Source organism: Durotheca rogersii (assembly GCF_024521655.1).
Source record: "Durotheca rogersii strain YMJ 92031201 chromosome Unknown GGS23scaffold_4, whole genome shotgun sequence".
Classification (NCBI taxonomy): domain Eukaryota; kingdom Fungi; phylum Ascomycota; class Sordariomycetes; order Xylariales; family Xylariaceae; genus Durotheca; species Durotheca rogersii.
The window spans coordinates 588324-608919 of record NW_026251235.1 but is presented as its reverse complement, the minus strand read 5'-3'; the positions used below and the strand labels follow the sequence as shown (position 1 = coordinate 608919).

General features: G+C 58.8%; 8 protein-coding genes across 8 annotated transcripts; 5 read left to right on the top strand and 3 right to left on the bottom strand.

Annotated features, from left to right (window-relative positions):
- Window positions 1-848: 848 nt before the first annotated feature.
- Window positions 849-2680, top strand: GGS23DRAFT_603337 (deoxyribodipyrimidine photo-lyase; the record flags this gene model as incomplete). The annotated part of the gene is made up of 2 exons (XM_051519465.1): window positions 849-2077; window positions 2131-2680. The coding sequence occupies 2 exons, from the start codon at window positions 849-851 to the stop codon at window positions 2678-2680; spliced, it is 1779 nt and encodes a 592-aa protein (XP_051374535.1).
- Window positions 2681-3284: 604 nt separating this feature from the next.
- On the top strand, window positions 3285-5471 carry GGS23DRAFT_554250 (uncharacterized protein). Its single transcript, XM_051515522.1, has 2 exons — window positions 3285-4029; window positions 4102-5471. Exons 1-2 carry the CDS (start codon window positions 3375-3377, stop codon window positions 4764-4766), a joined length of 1320 nt encoding a protein of 439 aa, XP_051374534.1. The 5' UTR covers window positions 3285-3374; the 3' UTR covers window positions 4767-5471.
- On the top strand, window positions 4550-6066 carry GGS23DRAFT_616934 (uncharacterized protein; the record flags this gene model as incomplete). Its single annotated transcript, XM_051520818.1, has 1 exon — window positions 4550-6066. The coding sequence occupies exon 1, from the start codon at window positions 5191-5193 to the stop codon at window positions 6064-6066; it is 876 nt and encodes a 291-aa protein (XP_051374533.1). The 5' UTR covers window positions 4550-5190.
- A 176-nt stretch (window positions 6067-6242) lies between these two features.
- On the top strand, window positions 6243-7503 carry GGS23DRAFT_356408 (NUDIX hydrolase domain-like protein). Its single transcript, XM_051513193.1, has 2 exons — window positions 6243-6727; window positions 6962-7503. Exons 1-2 carry the CDS (start codon window positions 6625-6627, stop codon window positions 7354-7356), a joined length of 498 nt encoding a protein of 165 aa, XP_051374532.1. The 5' UTR covers window positions 6243-6624; the 3' UTR covers window positions 7357-7503.
- Window positions 7504-8839, bottom strand: GGS23DRAFT_356409 (aldolase). The gene has a single exon (XM_051513194.1). It carries the CDS (start codon window positions 8592-8594, stop codon window positions 7650-7652), a length of 945 nt encoding a protein of 314 aa, XP_051374531.1. The 5' UTR covers window positions 8595-8839; the 3' UTR covers window positions 7504-7649.
- A 966-nt stretch (window positions 8840-9805) lies between these two features.
- GGS23DRAFT_356386 (uncharacterized protein) lies at window positions 9806-14218 on the top strand. Its single transcript, XM_051513191.1, has one exon. It carries the CDS (start codon window positions 10033-10035, stop codon window positions 14128-14130), a length of 4098 nt encoding a protein of 1365 aa, XP_051374530.1. The 5' UTR covers window positions 9806-10032; the 3' UTR covers window positions 14131-14218.
- A 1073-nt stretch (window positions 14219-15291) lies between these two features.
- GGS23DRAFT_356402 (UV radiation resistance protein and autophagy-related subunit 14-domain-containing protein) lies at window positions 15292-17504 on the bottom strand. The gene has a single exon (XM_051513192.1). It carries the CDS (start codon window positions 17379-17381, stop codon window positions 15537-15539), a length of 1845 nt encoding a protein of 614 aa, XP_051374529.1. The 5' UTR covers window positions 17382-17504; the 3' UTR covers window positions 15292-15536.
- A 904-nt stretch (window positions 17505-18408) lies between these two features.
- On the bottom strand, window positions 18409-19518 carry GGS23DRAFT_593990 (uncharacterized protein; the record flags this gene model as incomplete). The annotated part of the gene is made up of 2 exons (XM_051518098.1): window positions 18409-18628; window positions 19283-19518. 2 exons carry the CDS (start codon window positions 19516-19518, stop codon window positions 18409-18411), a joined length of 456 nt encoding a protein of 151 aa, XP_051374528.1.
- Window positions 19519-20596: the final 1078 nt, after the last annotated feature.

The following is a 20596-nucleotide window of genomic DNA, read 5'->3' as shown; positions in this document are numbered from 1 at the left end:
GGACAGTTGGCGGGTCTACTGCAGGAGGATTTTTTTTATAAAATCTTATCCTTTGTTGATGTCTCTATTTTTACCGATAGTGTACGAGCTTCTCTACCTATTGCCTACACTTTCTCTGGCTCCTTCTCGCGTTGATTGTACCGATCGACATTTTCTTCTCCAGCGTTTTACCTAGGTGTCCATTGCATTCCTAGGTGGTTGCTGGGTGATATGATGGGAGTTAACCAACTGACGTGACATGATTATATCACGCCCAGGTTTCGACAGGAAATCGTCGAACCAGAATTTCGTCTCTCGTCACAGCAAAGGAAACAAATATATCGTATGGTCTATGTTAACCGTTGTCTTCCTGTCCTTTCAGCCAAGTGGGCCGTCGTCGTTGCTTTACGGTTTTGGCGTTGCATTTGCGGCTCGTAGGGCTGAACATCCCCGCCAACCATCATCCCAGCCGGCCAAGCCGCCAAGCCGCCAAGCCATCTGACCTGGGATCGCAGATCGACCGGCTGTCAGATCGATCTTCACAGCATCATGACGCACGCGATATCGGGGAAAAGAAACAAGGGGGCAGCCACCGGCGTCTTTAAAAATGAATCTCCCCTCGGCCCGACCGCATATTTCTGCGAGCCTTCTTTTCTTCACCTTCTTCTATTCCCATCACTCGACTGCTAATAGGTAGATGGATGTCGTGCAGCCTTCTAAGCCATCTTCCCGTCGCGAATTTTCGATCCCTTGCTTGCAGCTCTCCGCCCTGCTCGCCCCGTCTCCTTCTGTCCCTGCGTTTCGCCGTTTCGCGTCAATTAAATTTCTCGACGTCCCCATTGAGGATTCGATGTGCCCATCGTTTCCAGATGCCACCACAACGGACTGCGAAACGAGACGTCTCGGACAAGGTTGCGCCCGAGTCGTCCAACAAAAGACGTAGAGTCGACCGCGATGCGACCGATCCGTTGCACAGGCCTCACCATTTTGCGGCCGAAGCTGAGGAGAACGGTGTCGTTCTGCGCAAATATTACCCTCCGGAGATGAGCAACGCGCGCGCTCAAGCCTACAACGACAACGAGATCCCTCGCCCCATCGAGAAGCTAAACGCCGCGCTGGAGGCAACGGCCAAGACGCGTGAGGGAATAAAAGTGAGGGATGCCGTGATGCATTGGTTTAAGGCCGATCTGCGGGTGGCAGACAATCGCGCTCTGTGGGAGGCGAGCCAGAAGGCCCAAGCCGCCGGCGTTCCCTTGATTTGCATCTACATCGTTAGCCCCGAGGACTTCGAGGCACACTCGACGGCCCCCGTGCGAGTAGACTTCGTGGCGCGCACTCTCCACGAGTTAAAGCGCGATCTCGCCGCTCTCGAGATCCCTCTGTACATCGAGACGGTCGAGAAACGAAACGATATCCCCGAGCGCATAGTGGACTTTATGGAAGAATGGGACGCGTCCCATTTGTTCGCAAACATCGAGTATGAGGTCGACGAGCTGAGACGCGAAGTCAAGATGGTGAAGTTGTGCGCGGAGAGGGGCATCGCCCCGGAACTCTTTCACGATACGTGTGTCGTGCCGCCCGGCGCCCTGCAGACGGGTGCTGGCAAGCAGTACGTCGTTTACTCACCATGGTTCAGGTCCTGGGTTGCGCACGTCCACCAGAATCCGGAGCTGCTAGTCCCGTTTGATCCCCCGGCCCCAAACCCGTCGGCAGCACGGGAGAAGCTGGAGGCACTCTTCGACTGCGAAGTGCCCGACGTCCCCGAGCCCAACAGGCTTCCGGAGGAGGACGCCGAGAGACTTCACGCCATGTGGCCGGCGGGAGAGCAAGCAGCGAAGGATCGGCTGGAGCAATTCTGCGACGAGAAGATTGCCCGGTACGGCAAACGCCGCGATTTTCCGGCCGAAGCCGCAACGTCCTCGATCTCGGCCTACTTAGCCGCCGGTACGCTGAGTGCGAGGACGGCGGTGCGGACCGCCAGAGACCGCAACAAGACGAAAAAGCTGGATGCTGGCGTCGAGGGGATCACGACTTGGATCAGCGAGGTGGCGTGGCGTGACTTTTACAAACACATCCTGGCCCACTGGCCGTATGTCTGGTAGGCTCTCGCTGTTACGCATCCGCAAGTCAACCCTGCTAACGCGACACCAGCATGTACAAGCCATTCCGGCCGGACTACGCGGACATCGAGTGGTCGTACAACTCAGCGCACTTCCAGGCCTGGTGCGACGGCCGCACCGGGTTCCCGATCGTGGACGCGGCGATGCGGCAGATGCGGAGCATCGGGTGGATGCACAACCGGTGCCGGATGATCGTGGCCTCGTTCCTGTGCAAGGACCTGCTCCTGGACTGGCGGATGGGGGAGAGGTTCTTCATGGAGCACCTGATCGATGGCGACTTCGCGTCCAACAACGGCGGGTGGGGGTTCAGCTCCTCGGTCGGCGTCGACCCGCAGCCCTACTTCCGCATCTTCAACCCGACGCTCCAGAGCGAGAAGTTCGACCCCGACGGCGAGTACATCCGCCGGTGGGTCCCCGAGCTTGCCGCGGTCGAAGGAAAGGCTATCCACGACCCCTACTATCGCGGGGCGGCCGACCAGGCCAAGCAGGCGGGCTACCCGCCGCCGGTCGTCCATCACAAGGAGAGCAGGGACCGCGCCCTGAAGATGTACAAGGAAGGCCTCGGGCGGGACGGTCCATGAGCGCTCATTGTGCTGGTGCATCTAAGGGGGAGCACATTCTGAGACAGAATTTTGTATACCTACTACAAGGTTTACTTTGTAAAAACATTAGTGTACCCAGACCTTCCGACGCATGGAACGATCCGAAAGGGTACCCTGTCCTCTAACCCTCAATTGCATTTTAGAAGCACATTTGTGCCCGTCGACTGGTAACTCTAAATTTACTTGATTGGCCACCGTTTTGTACGTCGGACGCTGTAATATAATTGATCCCCATCCCCTGTACTGGGCGAGCACTCATGTTCTTGAGCTCTTGTCAAGGCTATAAGCCGTGTCCCTCACCCCTCTCTACCGTTCCCTAGGGTAGAAAGAGCTGGCGAGTCAGAGTCTCTCCCCGGGCTCTGCAGTACCGGTCGGCAGAGTGTCAACTCTAGAAGCCAAGTACAACGAATATCTCTGAAAACTGCCGCTTCTCGCTGGAATAGGTTGTACCCAACATGTCTGCGCAACGCGTTGCATGTTGTGGTGGGATTACGTAAGCAGCCCAAGAGACGGTTCTCTTACGTAACAATAAGATCCAATAGGTGCGTGTTACGGGGAGGTTTATTTAGACCTCAGCATGCTGTGGCATCTCACCCGTGATCCCTTGCCCGCCCCTTTTCCCAACTGTTTACTGTGACCCACCACCCGCACCTATATCGAAAGAAGGACTTCAATGCTATTATCTCTTCCGCATTCGTTTCCGCGGCTGGTTCGGTCTGCTCGGGCACACCGGACGGGTATTATTCCAAGTCGGAGTCTCCCCTACAGCGCCCGCGATCGCCGAGCCATCTCCACTCGCGCCGAGAGTTACCCCATACAAATGTGCAGGGTGCCGAGAAGCGCTGCATTGCACTCCGGGCCCTTAGCGAGGCGACGTACTCCTCCTACTAGGTCACCTATCATGCCACCCCAAGCGCATTTTTCTTCGGCACCGGAGGCGAAGAAGAAGCCACAGGAGCCGCGGCCGAGTTCAAGTGTCATTCTGCTGTCGCCCGAAAACCAGATCTTGCTGCTCCATAGGGTGCAGACATCGTCGGCGTTTCCCTCCGCGCACGTATTCCCGGGGGGAAACCTTTCCGACTTCCACGACGGAGAGGTGCCTGAACCCGGAAAGGCGGAGAGACACCAGGACTCGGAGCCGTACCGGCTCGCCGCCATCCGGGAGACGTTCGAGGAGTGCGGGATACTGCTTGCGCGGGAGGCCGGCGGCGGAGAGGCGCTCCTGAATATCGCGAGTGCCAAACGCGACCAGGCGCGCAAATCGATCTACGACAATAGCGTCCGTTTCGTACAATGGCTTCAGGAAGTCGGCGGCACCGCAGACACAGGTAACCCGCCCAACGCCGCGCGCCGTCAAGGCCATCCCCGTCTCCTCTGCCAGCCGCGTTAACATGGCTCAGCGAACCTCCTGCCATTTACTAGGTGGGTGACCCCTGCAGCGCTGCCCCGCCGCTTCACCACGCAGATGTACATTTACATGCTCCCGCTCTCCACCAGCGACGATCCCGTCGTAGCGGCGGCCCGGTCCGAAGCCATCGTCCCAACCCCAGACGGGGGCGTCGAGATCAACGCGGCGCGCTTCGACGCGGCGAGCACGTGGCTGGAACGGCAGCGCAGGGGCGAGATCACCCTGTTCCCGCCCCAGCACTACTTGCTGCACGTCCTCTCCCGGTTCCTGACCGGGCCCCCCCCCGATGCGCCTGGGCCGTCAGAGTTGGCCGCCCATTACGGATCGCAGAGAGAGAAGCTGAAGAGCTTCCTGGCTACGGTGCCTACGGCTACAGACCCCGAGGCCGCGGCACATCATACCTCCCAGATTCCTTGGGCGGATAAAGTCCTCTGCCCTATCTCGCTCGGTGTACGGCGGAGCGACCAGAGGGTGATATTAGGCCTCGACAAGCCCGGCCCGGAGCTCGAGCCGACCGGCAGGGGCGGTGATTGGGAAAACATTGTTTTGGCGAGATTTTCTAAGGGCCATGTCAAGGAAGTTGAGGTTAAGGGAAGGAAGGAGATGCACGCGGAGGAAAGAGAATACGCAAAGAGGTCAAAGAAATCTAGGTTATAAATGCGAGAGCCTCAAGATTCGAGTTATAGGTCATCGGCATAACTGGCCTCCCTAAATCGCGATCTCATCGGTTCCCACGGATACGTTCCGAGAACAAGTTATCCTACGTGCTCAGACGGTCAATACCGGCACTATAAATATTCTATCACCAATGACTCAGGCAGTGCGGCCGCCGTGACTACTACCTCCCGTTCGGCTGCAATTCGAGGAGTATCGGAGAAATTGCAGCGGCTATCGGACATGTCACATCTCCGACTCACGATTCTGTCACCATGCAAACAAGACCGGCGACAGGTCGCACATAAACCGCCCACGACCAACTGGTATTTAATACACGCACCAGAGCAGCCCATAGAAATCCACCGCGCCGTTTATACGCTTCAGAGTCACCAACGCCACCTCGCATACTACCACCATCTCAACTATGAAGCTCACCATCACGCTACTCCCATCCCTCCTCTGGCCCCTCTCCAGCGCGGCGCCCCCTCCCGCGGAGAGCCCTCCGCCCGGGGCCTCAGGGGCGCCCTTCGGACCCGCGATCTCGGCGCTCCCGGAGCTGCACGGGAACCAGTCGTCTTCTTCCTCCTCCCATGCCTCCTCTTCTTCTTCTCTGCCCCGGTGCCCTGCGCCCCTGCCGCACGCCCGCTCGCCGCTGTCGCCGCCGCCGGACTACGTAGCGACGACCGGGGCGCGCGAGGGCCAGACGTCGTTCTGCGGCGCGAGCTCATTCGTCGACGTGGGGGCGGCGGCGGCAGCGGGCGCGGCGCCGCCCGCGCTCGACTGCGCCGCCCTCGCCGACCGCGTCGTCCCGGGGCTTGCGGCCGGGTACTGGCGCTACGACGCGGCGCGCAGCGGCGGAGGCCGCAACGCGACGCCGGCCCGCCGCCTGCTGCAGAGCGGTGCCTGCGCGTTCGGCGTCCTCAGCGCGGCGCTGCCGCCGAATGCGTCGACGGCGGCGGACGGCACGGGGGAGGGGTGCGGCGATGGGGGCCCGCGGGCCGACGGTGGTGATGGGAGGGCCTGCATTCGCGTCGGCTCCCAGGACGTCATGGATGTGGTCAACGAGGCTCTCTGGCGGTTTGTGGCAAACGATGATGGAATGGACACTGGGGGCGGGGGGGGAGCCGGGTGTAGGAATGGAGAAGGACACCGGCACCGGCCTGCGACAGGGGATATTATGGCGAGGGTTGCGCGTCAGAGGGACGCAGAGGACGGGCAGGTTGTCACCCTGGCAGCGGCCGGGGCCATGTGGTGCGATGACCCAGGCGCGATGGTGAATTGGGCTTTGTACCACGTCTGAGTGGCTTCTACCGGAAGAGGAGAGGATGAGTGAGATTATTTCTGGGTGTCAGGCAGATCGCATGGCAATTCCACTCAACAAGCAGTTAGCCATCGCTCTCTCGCTTGAAATCCCCCCATACTTCCGAGGTTTCCACTAGGCCTTATTGATGCCATTAGCTTTGTCTCCGTAAGCCTGTTCACAGATATCGTGACTCGACTCTGGATCAAACCCATGGTTGTGGTAGCATATAGTCATACCCATGTCCACCTACGTTCTACACTCCACGTCGACCCCTTTCTTGTCAAACCTGAGTGACAAGTACCGTGCCATCATTAAAATCGACACTGTGTTGCCGCCGATACCGCTGGATAGCTAGGTAACTGTCGCCGCCCTGAGCCGGCCTGGGGAACCCTAACTTTCCCACCGACGCATTCGCTAAGGGGTCAGCAAAAAACATCCGCACCCAGGACGTTACCTAAGCTAGCCGCTGCAATCAGACAACCATCCACGGTGAATTCCTGCCGGACGATCACTTCTTCCCTCGGAAAAAAATACCAATAGAGAGCAGGAAAGGCGATGGCGACGGCACCAGTCCACCCGCGCGTCGGCGTCGCGGCGCTCATCCGCAACGCGGCGGGGCGGTTCCTGCTCGGAAGGCGGAAGGGCAGCCACGGCGCAGGTACGGAGCTCCGTTTCTTATAGTAGTAGTTTTGAGGTCGTTCTGGCCGGCCGGGTACCCACCTCCGACGGGTGCGTGCATCCGTCAGCGCAGACACCCGGAAGTACTGCCCTCCCCCTTCCCCTTCTCCCTCCCCCTCCCGGCCGCGCAAGAGAAAAGAGAGGAAGAGAGAAGAGAAACGAGGAAGAAACAGAGGCGCGGAGACCACCGCTCGCTAACGCGACGGCTTCGCAGGGACGTGGGCGTTTCCGGGGGGGCACCTGGAGGCGGGGGAGACGCTGGCGGGGTGCGCGGAGCGGGAGACGGCGGAGGAGACGGGGCTGCGGGTGCGGGGCGCGGGGGTGGCCGCGGTGACGAACGACGTGTTCGCCGCGGACCGGCACTACGTGACGGTGTTCGTGGCGTGCCGGCTGGAGGACCCGACGGCGGCGGCGGAGCCGGCGGTCCGCGAGCCCGACAAGTGCGAGGGCTGGTACTGGGTCAGCTGGGAGGAGATCCGCCTGTGGTGCGCCCACCACGACGACGCCGACGACGTCGCCGCCCCCGAGTGGGCCCACAACAGGTGCTTCCTCCCCGTCCGCAACCTCCTCCGCGACTACCCCCAGCTCCCCCTCTCCCTCCCCACATAGCCGCGCGGTTGGTGGCGCCAGGGGGTTGACGGGGGTGTTCCGACTGCGTTAGAGAGGTTACGGGGCGCACCTCACTACGGATAGGTATAGCCGTGCGTAGGCGCGTTGCGGTATTTCTTGGGCGATTCGCCGAGTGATGATAATATTGCTCTAAATCAGAAGCAGCCGCGACGTTCTTGATATTCACAATTTCAACGTGTGTCCTATGTGCCGGAGGCTGGTAAAACTAGTAATCTACCCGTCTATCTATCTAGCCACACTCTTACTACGGCTTTCTCCCTCCCTCTGTCTGCCTACAGACTATTTTCGATGGCGGCTAGCTCTGCCATCTGTGCGGCGATCTCAGCCTTCGCCGCGTCGGTCGGCTCGAGATACGGCCGGCGGGGTTTGAGCTTGTTGGCTGCGTCCTGGATGCCGGCAGCCTTGGCGGAGTGGATAGCGACGGCGTACTTAGTAGCGGCGATGCCAGCTTTACAGGGCTGCTCGGCGAGCGCGGCCTTCTGGTGCAGGGCGAGGGCAGCAGCGTGCTCGCCGGCGCGGTGCAGGGCGTAGATGCGCGAGATGACCTTGGGGAACACGTTGGCGAAGGCGGCGATGCAGCCGGCGGACCCGACGCTGAGCCCGCCGATGAGGAAGTCGGACTGGCCGCCGAAGGTGGCGAACCGGTCGGCGGGCAGCTCGGCGGCGAGGCGCGTGATCTTGGCCACGGAGCCGCAGGTCAGCTTAACGCCGACGATGTTGTCGTGGGCGCGGGCGAGCCGCGCGACCGTGGCCGAGTCGAGGTCGACGCCGTTACACACGCCCGGGAAGTTGTAGACGAGCACGGGGAGCGGGCTCGCGGCTGCCACGTCGGCGTAGAAGCGGTCGACCACCGCCGCCGTCGTCGCCTTGCCGAAGTACCCCGGCGGCAGCACCAACGCGTAGTTGGCACCGGCGGCCGCGGCGTCGGCGATGAATTCTAGGACCTGGCGCGTCGAGTGGCCGCCGCACCCGGCCATGATGGGGAAGGCGGGCCCGCACGCGCGCCGCGCCGTCTCGAGCAGCGTCCGACGCTCCTCGCGGGTCAACAAGAAGGTCTCGGCGTTGGTTCCTAGGATGACGAGCCCGGCGAGGCCCGACTTCGAGAGGTAGGCGTAGTACGTCGCCTGCGACTCGGTGTCGAGGGTGTCGGTCTCGGGGTCGAAGAAGGTCACGGCCGGCGCCCAAATGCCGCTAGGGGGAACCTTGGGGAGTGCCATAGTAAAAGAAATCGCACAACACGATCGACAAAGAGAATGAAGCCTCTACGTTTCCCTTTCGTTTGTTTTTTTGAAGAATCAGGGCCTCTACTTGGTTCCGATCATTCTTTCCCACCTCCTGCGACGACGGCGGCCGCTATAGCCAGACGTAGGTAATATACCCGACCGGGGTCGGGGCAGCGCGGGGCGCGGGGCGGGTGGCGTGGTAGGGTTCGGTGCATCTGAGCCGATGGGCTTCCCTGTTGGCCTTCCGCTCTCGGCGCCGCCAAGCAGACCCTGGATGCCAGGGGGGTGTCCTATCGGAAGGCAGGGAATGTAGTGATTGTTATACACGTATGTATGGCTCATGATGCTTATGCCGACAGACGATATTCTACTTTGGCTGTAGGTATTGAGTCTCTCAGGGGTTGACGATGAGCTGCGGGGGTAAGCTCGGCTCACGGAAACCAGGGCTATCATACTCTGTGAGCTAGCTCTCTGGCTTGCACGCTTATGGCGGATGAATTAACTGGTCTCGTCCTGTAGTTATGCCTGGCAGACTTAGCCCGGTGTGAGATGATGCGATCGCGACACTTTCTAGCGCTCCTATTACCGCGCGCGTCCGTGGTGGACATCTTCCCGCGTCCTGAATTTTGGCCGCATAGATTGACTGCATTTTGCGCGACTTAGGGTGGTCTTTGGATGAATTTCCTCGGGCGAAGGGGATAGTCGGGCTCTTCCACACTCTGCCATGCTGTGCCTACTATTGACTGATTTCTAGACGAGTATGCTTTGCATTTGCTGGTAGGTAGAAACGAGGGACTTGGCTTCACGGCAACGGGTCACGTGCCACACCTGAGTGTCGGAGGATTCAGACATCCGTGACAGTAACATGAATAGTAGCAGTGATCGTAACGAGAATAGAATTTCAGCCATTACGGGTAACGTACCTTGGGTAGGTACCTAATTACAGGGCACCATGGAGATGACAGCTTCGTCCCCCTTCGACTTCAGCAGGATGACGTAATAATTCCTGGGCACCTCACCGTGCACCACACCCCACTTTCCTCACGTAATAAAACTGCGCTGTAGGTACCTAGTACAGTTGATAACCCTCTGGCGCCGTAGGACATGGATGTACCACGGTACGTACACGCCCGCAACACGTACCCAGGTACCCCGGGTATCCTATTCTTTTGCGCCTTTCATGACTCGCTGCCTCTCATCCCTCTCTCCATCCTACGTTCGAGGTCTTACCGGCCATGACCAGCGCGACAGGCGCCCACATTTCTCCCCGGCTCGAAGCCTGTCGCGACTCGCTATGCTAGCGAAAGCCCCGACCGAGAATACCCAATGATCTATCCAAGTGGTTCCGTCTCGCGCCTCTCTCGACCCTCCCGACACGAGCCATGATGTTATCGGACTGGGATAGTAGCACCAACCCGTCGGCACTGTCGCCATGTACAGCCAACACAAGATCATGAGGAGGCTACTTGGCCGACAGAATCCTGATCCTAATTCTCACGATGGCTCCATCGGCGTCACAAGCTCGCCCATGATCCCGACCCTGCGCCCGAGCGCCTCCCAAGATGCCGTGTACCCCTCTGCCGCCCCGGTAGCCTGCCTCGACCGCTCCGCCGACGGTCGCACTGCCGTCTTGGGCGGCCGCCACATTCTCAAGACTATACGATTCGATGGACTGCAAATCAAGGAAGGGATCGATGTCCGCTCCATCATCACTGCCCAACCCGCGAATAAGAGCAATGCCAGCAGCGTCACGGCGGACCAGCTATCGATCAAGGATGCGCGCTTATCATCCCACCATGGCAGCGACCTTACTATATTCACCGCTTGCGCGAACGGCAAGATATTCATGTACGATATGAGTCGCTTGGGGTCGGGGTCCGGCGTCGAGTTCATCCAGAGCAGAGAAGATTCCAGACAGATCAACAAGCTGGACTTCAACCCCCACCGGGGAACGTACTTGCTATCGGGAAGCCAAGATGGCACGGTGCGCTGTTTTGACGTGAAAGCCCGCGATGCTGAGCGGAGCGGCCCGACTTTCCGGGTATTCCAGTCTTATCGCTGCAACGCCGACGGAGTCAGTGATGTGAAGTGGGCACCTAAGGATGGCATGATTTTTGCCTGCGCGACCGACTCCGGCGTCGTCTTAAAGTGGGATATGCGCAAGGCCACCGCCCCCCTCCTGAAGATCAATGCTCATGATACACAAAAGGGAGCCTCTTCTATCTCCTGGCATGCCGACGGCGACCATCTAATCAGCGCCGGGCTAGATAGCAAATGCTACGTCTGGGACTTGTCTAAGGATGCGGAAAAGAGGCAGAAACCGAAATGGACCATCAGCACTCCCGCACCCGTCACCTCCGTTTCGTGGAGGCCGGGTCTCTGGTCGGCTACCGCCCAAGGGCGTCGAGCTGCCCAGATCGCCGTTTCGTACGACGATGGCAGCCACGGGAAGAAGAATGGTATCAATTCGGTTCACGTCTGGGATTTAGCCCGCCCAACGATGCCGTACAAGGAGATCGACGTATTCGAAAGCTCGCCCAGCGCCCTGCTCTGGCACGACCAAGATCTTCTGTGGACAGCCGGCCCAGATGGCTTCGCTCAGTGCGACGTGGCGTTCGCCCCCAGGGTCATGGACCGGCAGCCGCTCTCCAGTCTCGCATTCTCTCCCCGAGGAGAGGCGCTCATGGTTCTCGAAGAGAGGATTCACTCGCCCCGGCCGCGCCCGACGATAATGGTACACCAAGGGCTGGCTACTTCTTCGTATAGCTCTAGTCCCACCGGCCAAATGCTCAGCATTAGTCGAAGCGACTCTGAAGAGGACGTGATAGGCAGTTTTATTGGCGCGAGACGCCGGCCGGCGGATAGGCGCCGCGCGGGCAGCCGACCGTCTCAATCCCTCAGCACAACGCCGCCGTCTTACCACGGCGGGGACGACAAGGTTATTCCTTTAGACCAAGTCATGAAATTAGCCGGTCCATTCAAGCCGCAGCAGGTCATGGCAATCGGCCGAATCCCGGCGGCTCCGAAGATAGACATGTATCGCCATCTTTCCCAGCAATATCTGGAAATTCTCGACCAAGATCTTCCCCGCACTAGCGGAGGGAAGCCGTTTGACGAGCGGGTAAATGGGATTATGGAGCGGTATGCACGAGCTTCGGAACGCGTCAGCCAATTTAGGCTAGCACAAACGTGGCGTATATTGGCTTATGCTGTCGGCTTGCTGCTCTCTCGTCGTTCGCAATACCATCTTCAGTTGCGATTAGCCCGCCGTGATAACCCCATCATCCACATCGACGGGGCTGATCCCGACCGCAAAGCGATATTTTCGCAGGCGGATATGTCCCCAGGCCTGATAATGAGCGGAGATGACACGCCGAGGAAGCCGTCCTCTGTGACATCTCTAGAAGGCCTCCACCACCACCCCGGCAAGTCGCTGCTTGCTGAAGAGATTGTGAGCGAATCGAATGTGCCGACGCCGATAGCTCGGCCGGTTGGAGAAGAGCTGGGCGGCTACCGGGGACACTTCGACGGGGGAATACTGACTTCGGTGGAAGAGATGGATAGCCTCAACCTACCACCAGCCATCATCCCGGAGAAGCCTAGCCCGCGGAAGCGGCTTAATTCTGCATCCTTCTCTACCGCCAGCGAGGATAGTCAGAGATCGCACACTGAAGGCTACGATTTTTACGACTTGGAAGATGCTTCCGAAGGTCTCGTCAAAGCGATCGATGTTCCTATGAAGAGGGAAGTTCCCATGCCGGTATCCAGCTTCAGACAGCCGGGGAGCCCAAATAGACGGCGAAATCCTGTAGTTAGACACGATTCCGACGAGAGCTCCACTCAGATGTTTTCGTTGTCGGATGCAAATGGAAAAACTTCGACAGGGGCCGGCTTATTTGATGGGACTACACATCCAATCCTCGAGAGGGCCGAGAGACGCGGCCAGGATTCGGAAGAAGAAGAAGCAGAATACGGGAGTAGGATTAGGGGAAGGCCGATCGATGAGTCTCCGGAGAGTGGAGGATATCCGACCCGACTGTTATTGGAAAGGCAGGACTCCGCCACCACCGAGGACTTCATGATATCCCAAACCACCAATTACACGACCGACAGCGACCCATTACAACCAGCAGACGATTACTCGCCTCGGAAGGATTCTACCCAAGAGGAGAGCTTTCCTACGAGCTTAGGCCAGAACGGGATCAACATAGGTCATGGGGACGAACCTCAGCCGTTGCATGTGGCAGATGCCGATTTCCTTCCTTGGATGGACGACCCCCCATACCCTCATCCTATAGCGGGCGATGGTAATCCTCAGGCTCCAGTTTCTCCTATTAATCCATACGAGATATTGTCACGAGCGTTAGCTTTCGAAGCGAGGAAATCTACCTTGAATGCGTCAGCCATGATTCTCCTCTTGAAGCCGCTCGTGCCTGACGATGTGATCGACTCGTACCAAGCCGCCTCCATAATTCGACAACACCATAGTCGCCTTATGAACATGAAGCTGTTCGTCGAGGCCGCGTTACTGCGCAACGTTTGCGTTCGCGGGTGGCCGGATGGCCTCGGAGACTGGGGCGAGAATTACACTGCGGTTTTCACCCAAGCTCAACAGCGTGTTTCCGTAGGTTTCATTTGCACGCAGTGCCACAAGCCCCGCGAGATCGACCGCTCGGATGTCAAGGGTCCCGGCGTCTGGAAATGCGACCGCTGCCGTGCCGTAGTAGCGCCCTGTGCGGTCTGCGGACATCGAGACGCTACGGCTCAGCCACTTTCGGCAGTACCTATTTCGGAAGGGATTGAGACGATCGCGCGCCCGTCAGATGAGCCTATGTTATCTACGTGGTGGTATTGTCCCGGCTGCTCCCACGGCGGACACGCAACCTGCCTCCAAGATTGGCACGCGCCCGTCCCGCCAGTTCCGAAAGCAAGCAAGGAAGGATTCGCGGCTACAAACCCCTTCGCGTTTCAAGACGACATGTTCCCGGAGACGAACAGCGACGGCTGTTGTCCCCTCGACGGCTGCGGGCACGCGTGCCTCCCCGGCCGGTGGCGCAACGAGAGCACCGCGGCCCGCACTGAGGAGCTGGGCCGCGTGGTGCGCGAGCAGACGCGCGGCAGCATCCCGGTCACCGGGATCCGGAAAAACGGCGGGGGCAATAAAGATCGGAACGGCCGGACGGGGAGCGGCAATAGCAACATCAATAGCACGAGCACGTCGATGGCCTCGACGCCGGTCCGCGGCGACGCCATCGAGGTGCCGCAGAGCCGGGCGGTCGAGAGCGTGCGGGAGACGCTGTCGGCGCCGGAGCAACTCTTCGGGGCGGGCGCGGGGCTGAGCGGAGCTAGCGGCGGCAGCAGCAACGGCGGCGGCGGCGGAGGCGTCTTGTCGGGTATCCTGAGCTCGAGCCCCGGACGCATAGCGGCGGCGGCGGCGGCGGCGGCGATAGGCGCGACGGCCGGCGGCAGCGGAGGCTCGGAGCGCAGGAAGAGCGTCAAGTTCGCGGGAGCGGCCAACGAGCGGCGATAGTTTCGGTGGCCCCGCCTCGGGCCCCTCCCGGCGGACGCGGACGCGCGGGCGGACGAAGGCGCCCGTTTCATTCGTTAACCTTTTTCGCACGGTAGATGAGTTACGTTCATGTTTCGATGTGGAAGCAGGAAAGAAAGAAAGAAAGAGACGATTCATGCGCACGATGCGAGGCCGTGTTACGGAGACTCCCGACGGCGGTCGAGGGCGATCAGACTGCGCCGTGTCGCGCCTAGTTGGTTCCGAACAGGGCGGCGCGACATATCCGGGTGCGGCCGGCGAGGAGATGTGTATATCGTGTACGAGTAAGGGGACTTGTGCTGTTGCTCTATTATTTTGTTCTGCATTTTCTCCGCCTGCCCGGTGGATGGCGCCGGCAGGCTTATTCCCCGGCGACGGGCTCACACGTAATACCGGCCAGAGAAGTGGTTGTTTTTGTAGCTGTAGTAGTTATAGGAGTAGTGGAGGTGATAGTGGTAGGACTAGGAGGACCTCCAAGGCGCGGCCGTATCCCCCCCTATGTCGGGGTGAAATAATGTGTGTTCTTATTCCTTACGCTTGGTCTTCCTTTAAGAGGGAGAACAATATCAGTTGACAGCCCTGTCCCGCGGTCGTCTCAGGCCCACGACACACAGGCCCGCCGCGCAGCGCCCATCTTAAGCGCCGGGCTTACTCTATGTATGTAGGCGAGGCGGTTTCGCTCGCCCGCCCGCCCCGCCTCGTCCGCCTCCACGCCCCCGCGCTGACGTGTGTATGCATCTCCCCGCGGGCAGTCGACGTTGCGCACACCGGGCGGCCTCTGCACGCGGAGTCGCACGGCAGAGGGCGCGCTGGAACCGGGACAGTGTTGTCTAGGAGGCAGGGTTGGAGGAAGTATTATGAGACACACGCTCGCATACACCGTATTACGTGCAACCATACGCCAAGCCAGCTGGTACGAGTACACACGGCGCAACAGTATTACTATTACTACATCCGCCTCTTGTTGCGTCCTCGTTCTGTCCCACGTAGAGTAGTCCTACTCTGTATCCTCGCTCGCCTCCTCGCTCTGCCCTCTTGCTCCCGGCCGCGTTCCCGAACCAACACCATCTCCGTTCTTGCTTCCCGCCAGCTAACCACGGTTTCTTCGCTCCCGTTTCCTCTCCTTCCCCCTTTTCTTCTAATTATTCTAGTTCCTAGCGGTGTGCCTGGTATCAGGCACTGCTGGTGGTGGTATACGCCGCCGCGGCCGCGGGGAGCAGTAGAGCAGACATAAAATAGAAAAGGAACAAAAAGGGTACATGTATAAAAGAAAACTAGGCTTGTGAGGTATGTCGTATTGGGGCGGGATGAGGCGTCGCTCTTCTAGCCGCGAAACCTCAGAAACTTCAAGTTATTTCAAAAACGTGCGGAACCATCCCCCCGGCTCGTCAGGCGTGCGCCCCGACGTTCTCCCGCATCCCCTTCGTCCGCAGCGTGAGCCTAGCACTCTCGTCAAACGGCACACCGACTACGGCACCGGAAATGCTCTCGTCATGGCTCCCTACCGCGGCAGACAGGGCGGCGGTGGCGACTAAATTTCCGTTACTCGTGGCCGTGGCCGTGGCATTCTCGTCCCTCCCGATGGCTCGGCCCAACAGCCGCTCTCGATGTCTACCGCCGAGGGCGTCACTATCCGCACTACCAGGCCGACTACCGCCCGTACTGCTAGCCCCGTCATCGGTGATGGAGCCGCCGCCGCTGCCCATCCTGCCCCTCAGCCGGCCAGCCCACAGCCCGCGAACGCCGCCGCGCTTGCGCTCGGGCACCTCGTCGCGCCCCGCGCTGCACACGTATAGGAGGTACTTGAGGTTCGGCAGCGTGTGCCGGATGTCGACCACCTTGAGCCCCGCCGACGCGACGCACAGCGCCTCGATGTCCTTGTTGAGCAGGAACCAGCCGTAGTCGAACCGGTACTGCGAGGTCGCGCCGCCGCGCAGAAATAGCGGGAATTCGCGCTGCGAGTCCGGCAGCAGCGAGATGTCGTCGCGGATGCTGCTGCGCGACCCCAGGGGCGAGACCGGGTACGGCAGCGGCACCGCTAGGTAGTGCTGTAGGGCGTCCGCGAGCTGTGCCACGTAGCCCAACCCGGCCGACAGCGAGTCCTCGGTCGCTGCCGACGACGTCGGGTCGTAGTCCGTATTGGGGAGCGACACGCCGCAGATGCTGAAGGAGAGCGCCGCGCCCGAGGGGTCCGGGGTGATGGGGAAGATGCGCGTAAGGTCCTCGCATATCCGGCGCCGCTGGCCGTGGATGCCCTCGCGCGTAGACGCGAGGAGAGCCCTCGAGGCCGGGAGCTTGGTCTGGGCGTGCTTAACGTCCTCGCGGGCCTTAGCCTGCGCGGCCCGTCCTTCGCTGATCGCAGCACGGCGGGCCTCGATAGAAGCCTGGAGCTCGGCGCGTCGTGTCTGTGCTGCGCGAAGGGTGCGCGTCTGGGCGGAGACGTATTTCGACGCGACCTGTGCCGACTCCTGGGCCTGAGAGACGACGTCCGGCGGGGTGCGTTCGAGTATAGAGTTGATTTGCGCCGTGAGCGTCTCGCGGGTAGCCAAGGCGTCCTGTATGGAATTGTCGAGGTTCGAGAGCTTCATCAAGGCATTATACGAGGAGGTCGGTAGGGCGGGAGTCTGCTTCGGCTCGGGCTTCGCGCCGGAGAGGTCGAGGGAGTATATGCCATCGATAAGGTGAAAGACGAGCGAGTTCGGGGGGAACTGACGGCCTCGCAAGGTTCCGAGATAGTTCAAGCAGCGTAGATCCACGGCCTCGGTCAGTAACAAGGTCCAGCAGAGCTGCCTCTTGGCCCATATCTTGATGGTGATTTTCGACTGTCTCGTGATAGACGGTCCAGCCTGCGACAGGTCGAAAAAGCGGAAGTTGAAGTTGATGGAACGCTCGCGCACCTCGCTGATATAGAGAGGCTCTCCCTCCTCTCCACAGTGCAGCGAGAAGAAGACGTCAGCCGCTCTACTGTCGACCGCGTACTCGAGCTGCTTCTGGCGGGTCACAGGGTTGGCGCCGGCAAGGGTGCTCCGACGTCGCGCATTGGCCCGCGGCATCAGGCTGTCGGAAGATCGCGCATGATGAAGCCGGGACGGGCCGTCGTGCAGGGCCAGCGTCTTGGTAGAGGGGAGGTCGGCGTCGAGGTCGTCGATGGCCCGGCCGTGGGGCCGCGTAAAGCTCAGGTTGCGGAGGTATATCCCCTGGAGATGTCGTAGGCGCCGGTTCTCGGGGAGCATGATTGGTAGTGCTGCTGCGTGGGCAGCGGGCTCACGAGGACGGTCATGGGTGGAAAGATGGGAAAAGATGAATTTCGGCGTTGGCGATGACGAATTGCAGGGCGTCGGACAAGGGGGGGGAAGTCTTTGCTTGGACGAAATTACAGGTACGAAGTCGGTCTCTGATTATGTAAGGAGAATCCCGACATGATTAAGGTTATGTTGCCAAGACTACGTCATATACCGTTTACCCGCATAGTATGCACCTAGAAGTAAACCCGCGCCCATCAAAGCGAGTATTCCATTTTCCATCACGGCGCCATGACCAGCCAGCATTACTATAATTCCACCACCATCCATCTCTCTGTCCTCTTTCCACACTATATTACCACCTCGTATATTCATCACGTAAGGATTCCTGCAAAGGTCAACGCTGGGCTACGAAATGGGTGTGCCGACAGATCCTGCCTCCCGTCGACGTGTCTCCCGAGGACGATCGTGTTAAAGACCTTACCATCCCGACGGGTTTCGCTGCCTAAGATACCATCAGTGTAGTAGTCGGCATGTGTTTTGACTTCCACAAAAAGGCATGCGGCGGTTACGCAAAGGCCCGGTTAGCTGCTTGGCTAGCGAAGGTTCATGGGATCTTTGCTTCTCGGAGAAGTTGGCGCGATTCTCATGCTCAGTCAAATAGGATGAGAAACGTGAACACCTATATGCCTTCGAGAGGCTACTATAACCTATGCAGCTAGCATTTGACCCCATATCTTCCTAAGTTAGGTCTCGAATGAAGGCTATATAAATGAACTCGCCCAATGGAACAACGTATGCCTTGAAGTTGTCAGGCACACAATACCGCTACCGAGTTCAACCTACAAGCTTCTACCTCTATAAGCATGGGGAATGTCTAGTGCTGGCCCTCACCGCAGTACCTTCGCATCTCGGCACCCCATAGCAAGTGCAACGACGGAAGAGAACGCACAGAGGTGTCTACAACACGTACCACGAGCAGAGCATATCCTAGAACCTTCCCACCCATCTTCCCAATTTAGTACTGCAGGCGTGGCTTCTTGAGGCCCCTCTGCTCCTCATATTCGCCACGTCGAGCCACTTTTCGCCTGCCGAACGTTTCAGGCCCGTCCGGAGACGCGACTTCACGGAATGGCTCAACGTCCAGGCCATGTGGCATAAGGTCCTCCAGGGGAAAGCTCTCCCGGATGGCTAGATTATGCCAGAATGCCCCGTATCGCATAGACTCTCGCATTAGACTAGAGAGAGTGCGGCCTGGGCCAGAACAGTCCTCTACCTCTTCCAGCAGCCTGGGAAATATTTCTGCCTTGTCCTTATAGATCCGTACATCTTCGTTTTTCCACTCGAACGGTTCCGCCTCCTATCAATCACGACGGCGGCGAGGGAAGGAAACTATCAGGGGCAACGTAGCCAAATTCCCTGTCAAGAACTGCTAGAATCCGATTCGATCCGTCCACTAGAATATTGCCGAAGCGCAGATTGTCGCAGAGTAGCTTGTACTAGGCGGCATGCTTGGAAGCGTAACGTTCCGCGAGGGTCGTGAGTATGTGAATAGACCTATAGTCGTCACGCGCCTCCCGCTCGTCTCGGCTAGAAAGGGGGTTATCGAGAAGATGAGAAAGTCTCTGCTCCGACAAAGCGTGAAAATAGTCGGTCGCTAAGTCAAAAGAACCGTCCGCAACTGCATAGAATTTGTCAGCAAATGACTGGCCATCTATGTGAAGAGACCGACTTCCAACTTGAACCCCTCCCAACCATTCTATTTCATTCATTTTGAACATTGCGGGACCTGATGTTACATACCAACGACAGCATATAGTCGCTTCCTCGACCACGGAGAGACTCCCGATATTTTCAAAGTCGTGCTGGAATAGCTGGAGATAGATATTTACAGTCTGCCTGTAGATGGTTCCGACGACTGAATCGGGATATCTTTCTCCAGGGTCCAATCTTCGTCCAGGAGCACGCCGTCTAGCGAGATACGATCGACGAAGCTCGTGATAATATAGGGCCCTTGGCCCTCGAGTTCACCGTCAGCGACGCCAGTGGCAATGGACTTTGGAATGGGGGTCGTGGTGATGTCCTCGAGGAAACGCATCACGACCGCTTCGTTCTGGACCTTACGCATTGCGTTTATCGCATCCCCGGGGACCGGGAACCGGAGGATCTATTCGTTATCACCCTCATTGAAAAGGATTCTCAAGCAGTAATCGAAAGTTTCTCCGATCCGCTGGATCACTCTGCGTGGTTATTCTTGGTGGTGTTGCGGCGCGATCGTTTCGACACAGGATCGATGAGCATGATGGTGGTCGTGTGATGCGAGGAGCGTCCACCCATCTTCCGCTTTCCTCTGGTTCGTAGCAAAAACATTTTTATTCACTCACATCAGGGGGGCAGATTTGTACGTGAGCGAAACCGAGTTAGAGAAGAGGCGATCGTGGTCCGAAGATCAACACACTGCGTTGTTGCATACACAAAATGCCAGAAAACAGGAAAGGGGTACCTACAGACGCGGAGAGTTTGGTTTGAAGAACGCTCAGTAACAAGGGGACGCGGGGCAATCTCGCGAGCGCTCAAGCTGCCCATAGGATACCTTTCACACCTCTGGTACAGATGATGCAGCGGCGTCGATAATGTTGCTGACCGAGGTGGGAAACTAGAAGAAGACAGCACACGGCGAGGCTGTGGCATTCGGGGCTCGCTTCGCGCCCTATGTGCGCCAAGACATAGCGTTGCAAGGGCAATAACTACCTAAGACAAACCCTGTGTTTACCTGTGAGTTAGCGTCGTCCGAAACCACTCCCTCTGCGAGCCCCTGGGGAGAGTTGATAATTATCCTTCTCTAGGCCACCCCCAGCCCGGTTCCTGAGGCATCCAGTGCCTTTCTATGCTCAGCCTATTCAGAGCCAGCTCTGCACTTGTTAAAGCGGCGAGGCCCTACCGCCCAACGAGGGCAACATTCGGAACTTACTACATGTACTCAAATAGCAGAACGAGGCACTGCCACCACAGAACCGGTAAGAGCAAAGTGTGACGGCGGCCATATGACAATAACAAGCCCAAATCGACGCTCGATGCAAGGCTCAAAGATTACCACCTTGACTATGAGTTTAATATAGGTAAGGACTGCGTACGTCTCACTTCCGTGGCAGTCTCATTTTAAGAATTCTTTTCAGGACGAGTAGGGTGTCGCAATTTTGTAGGTA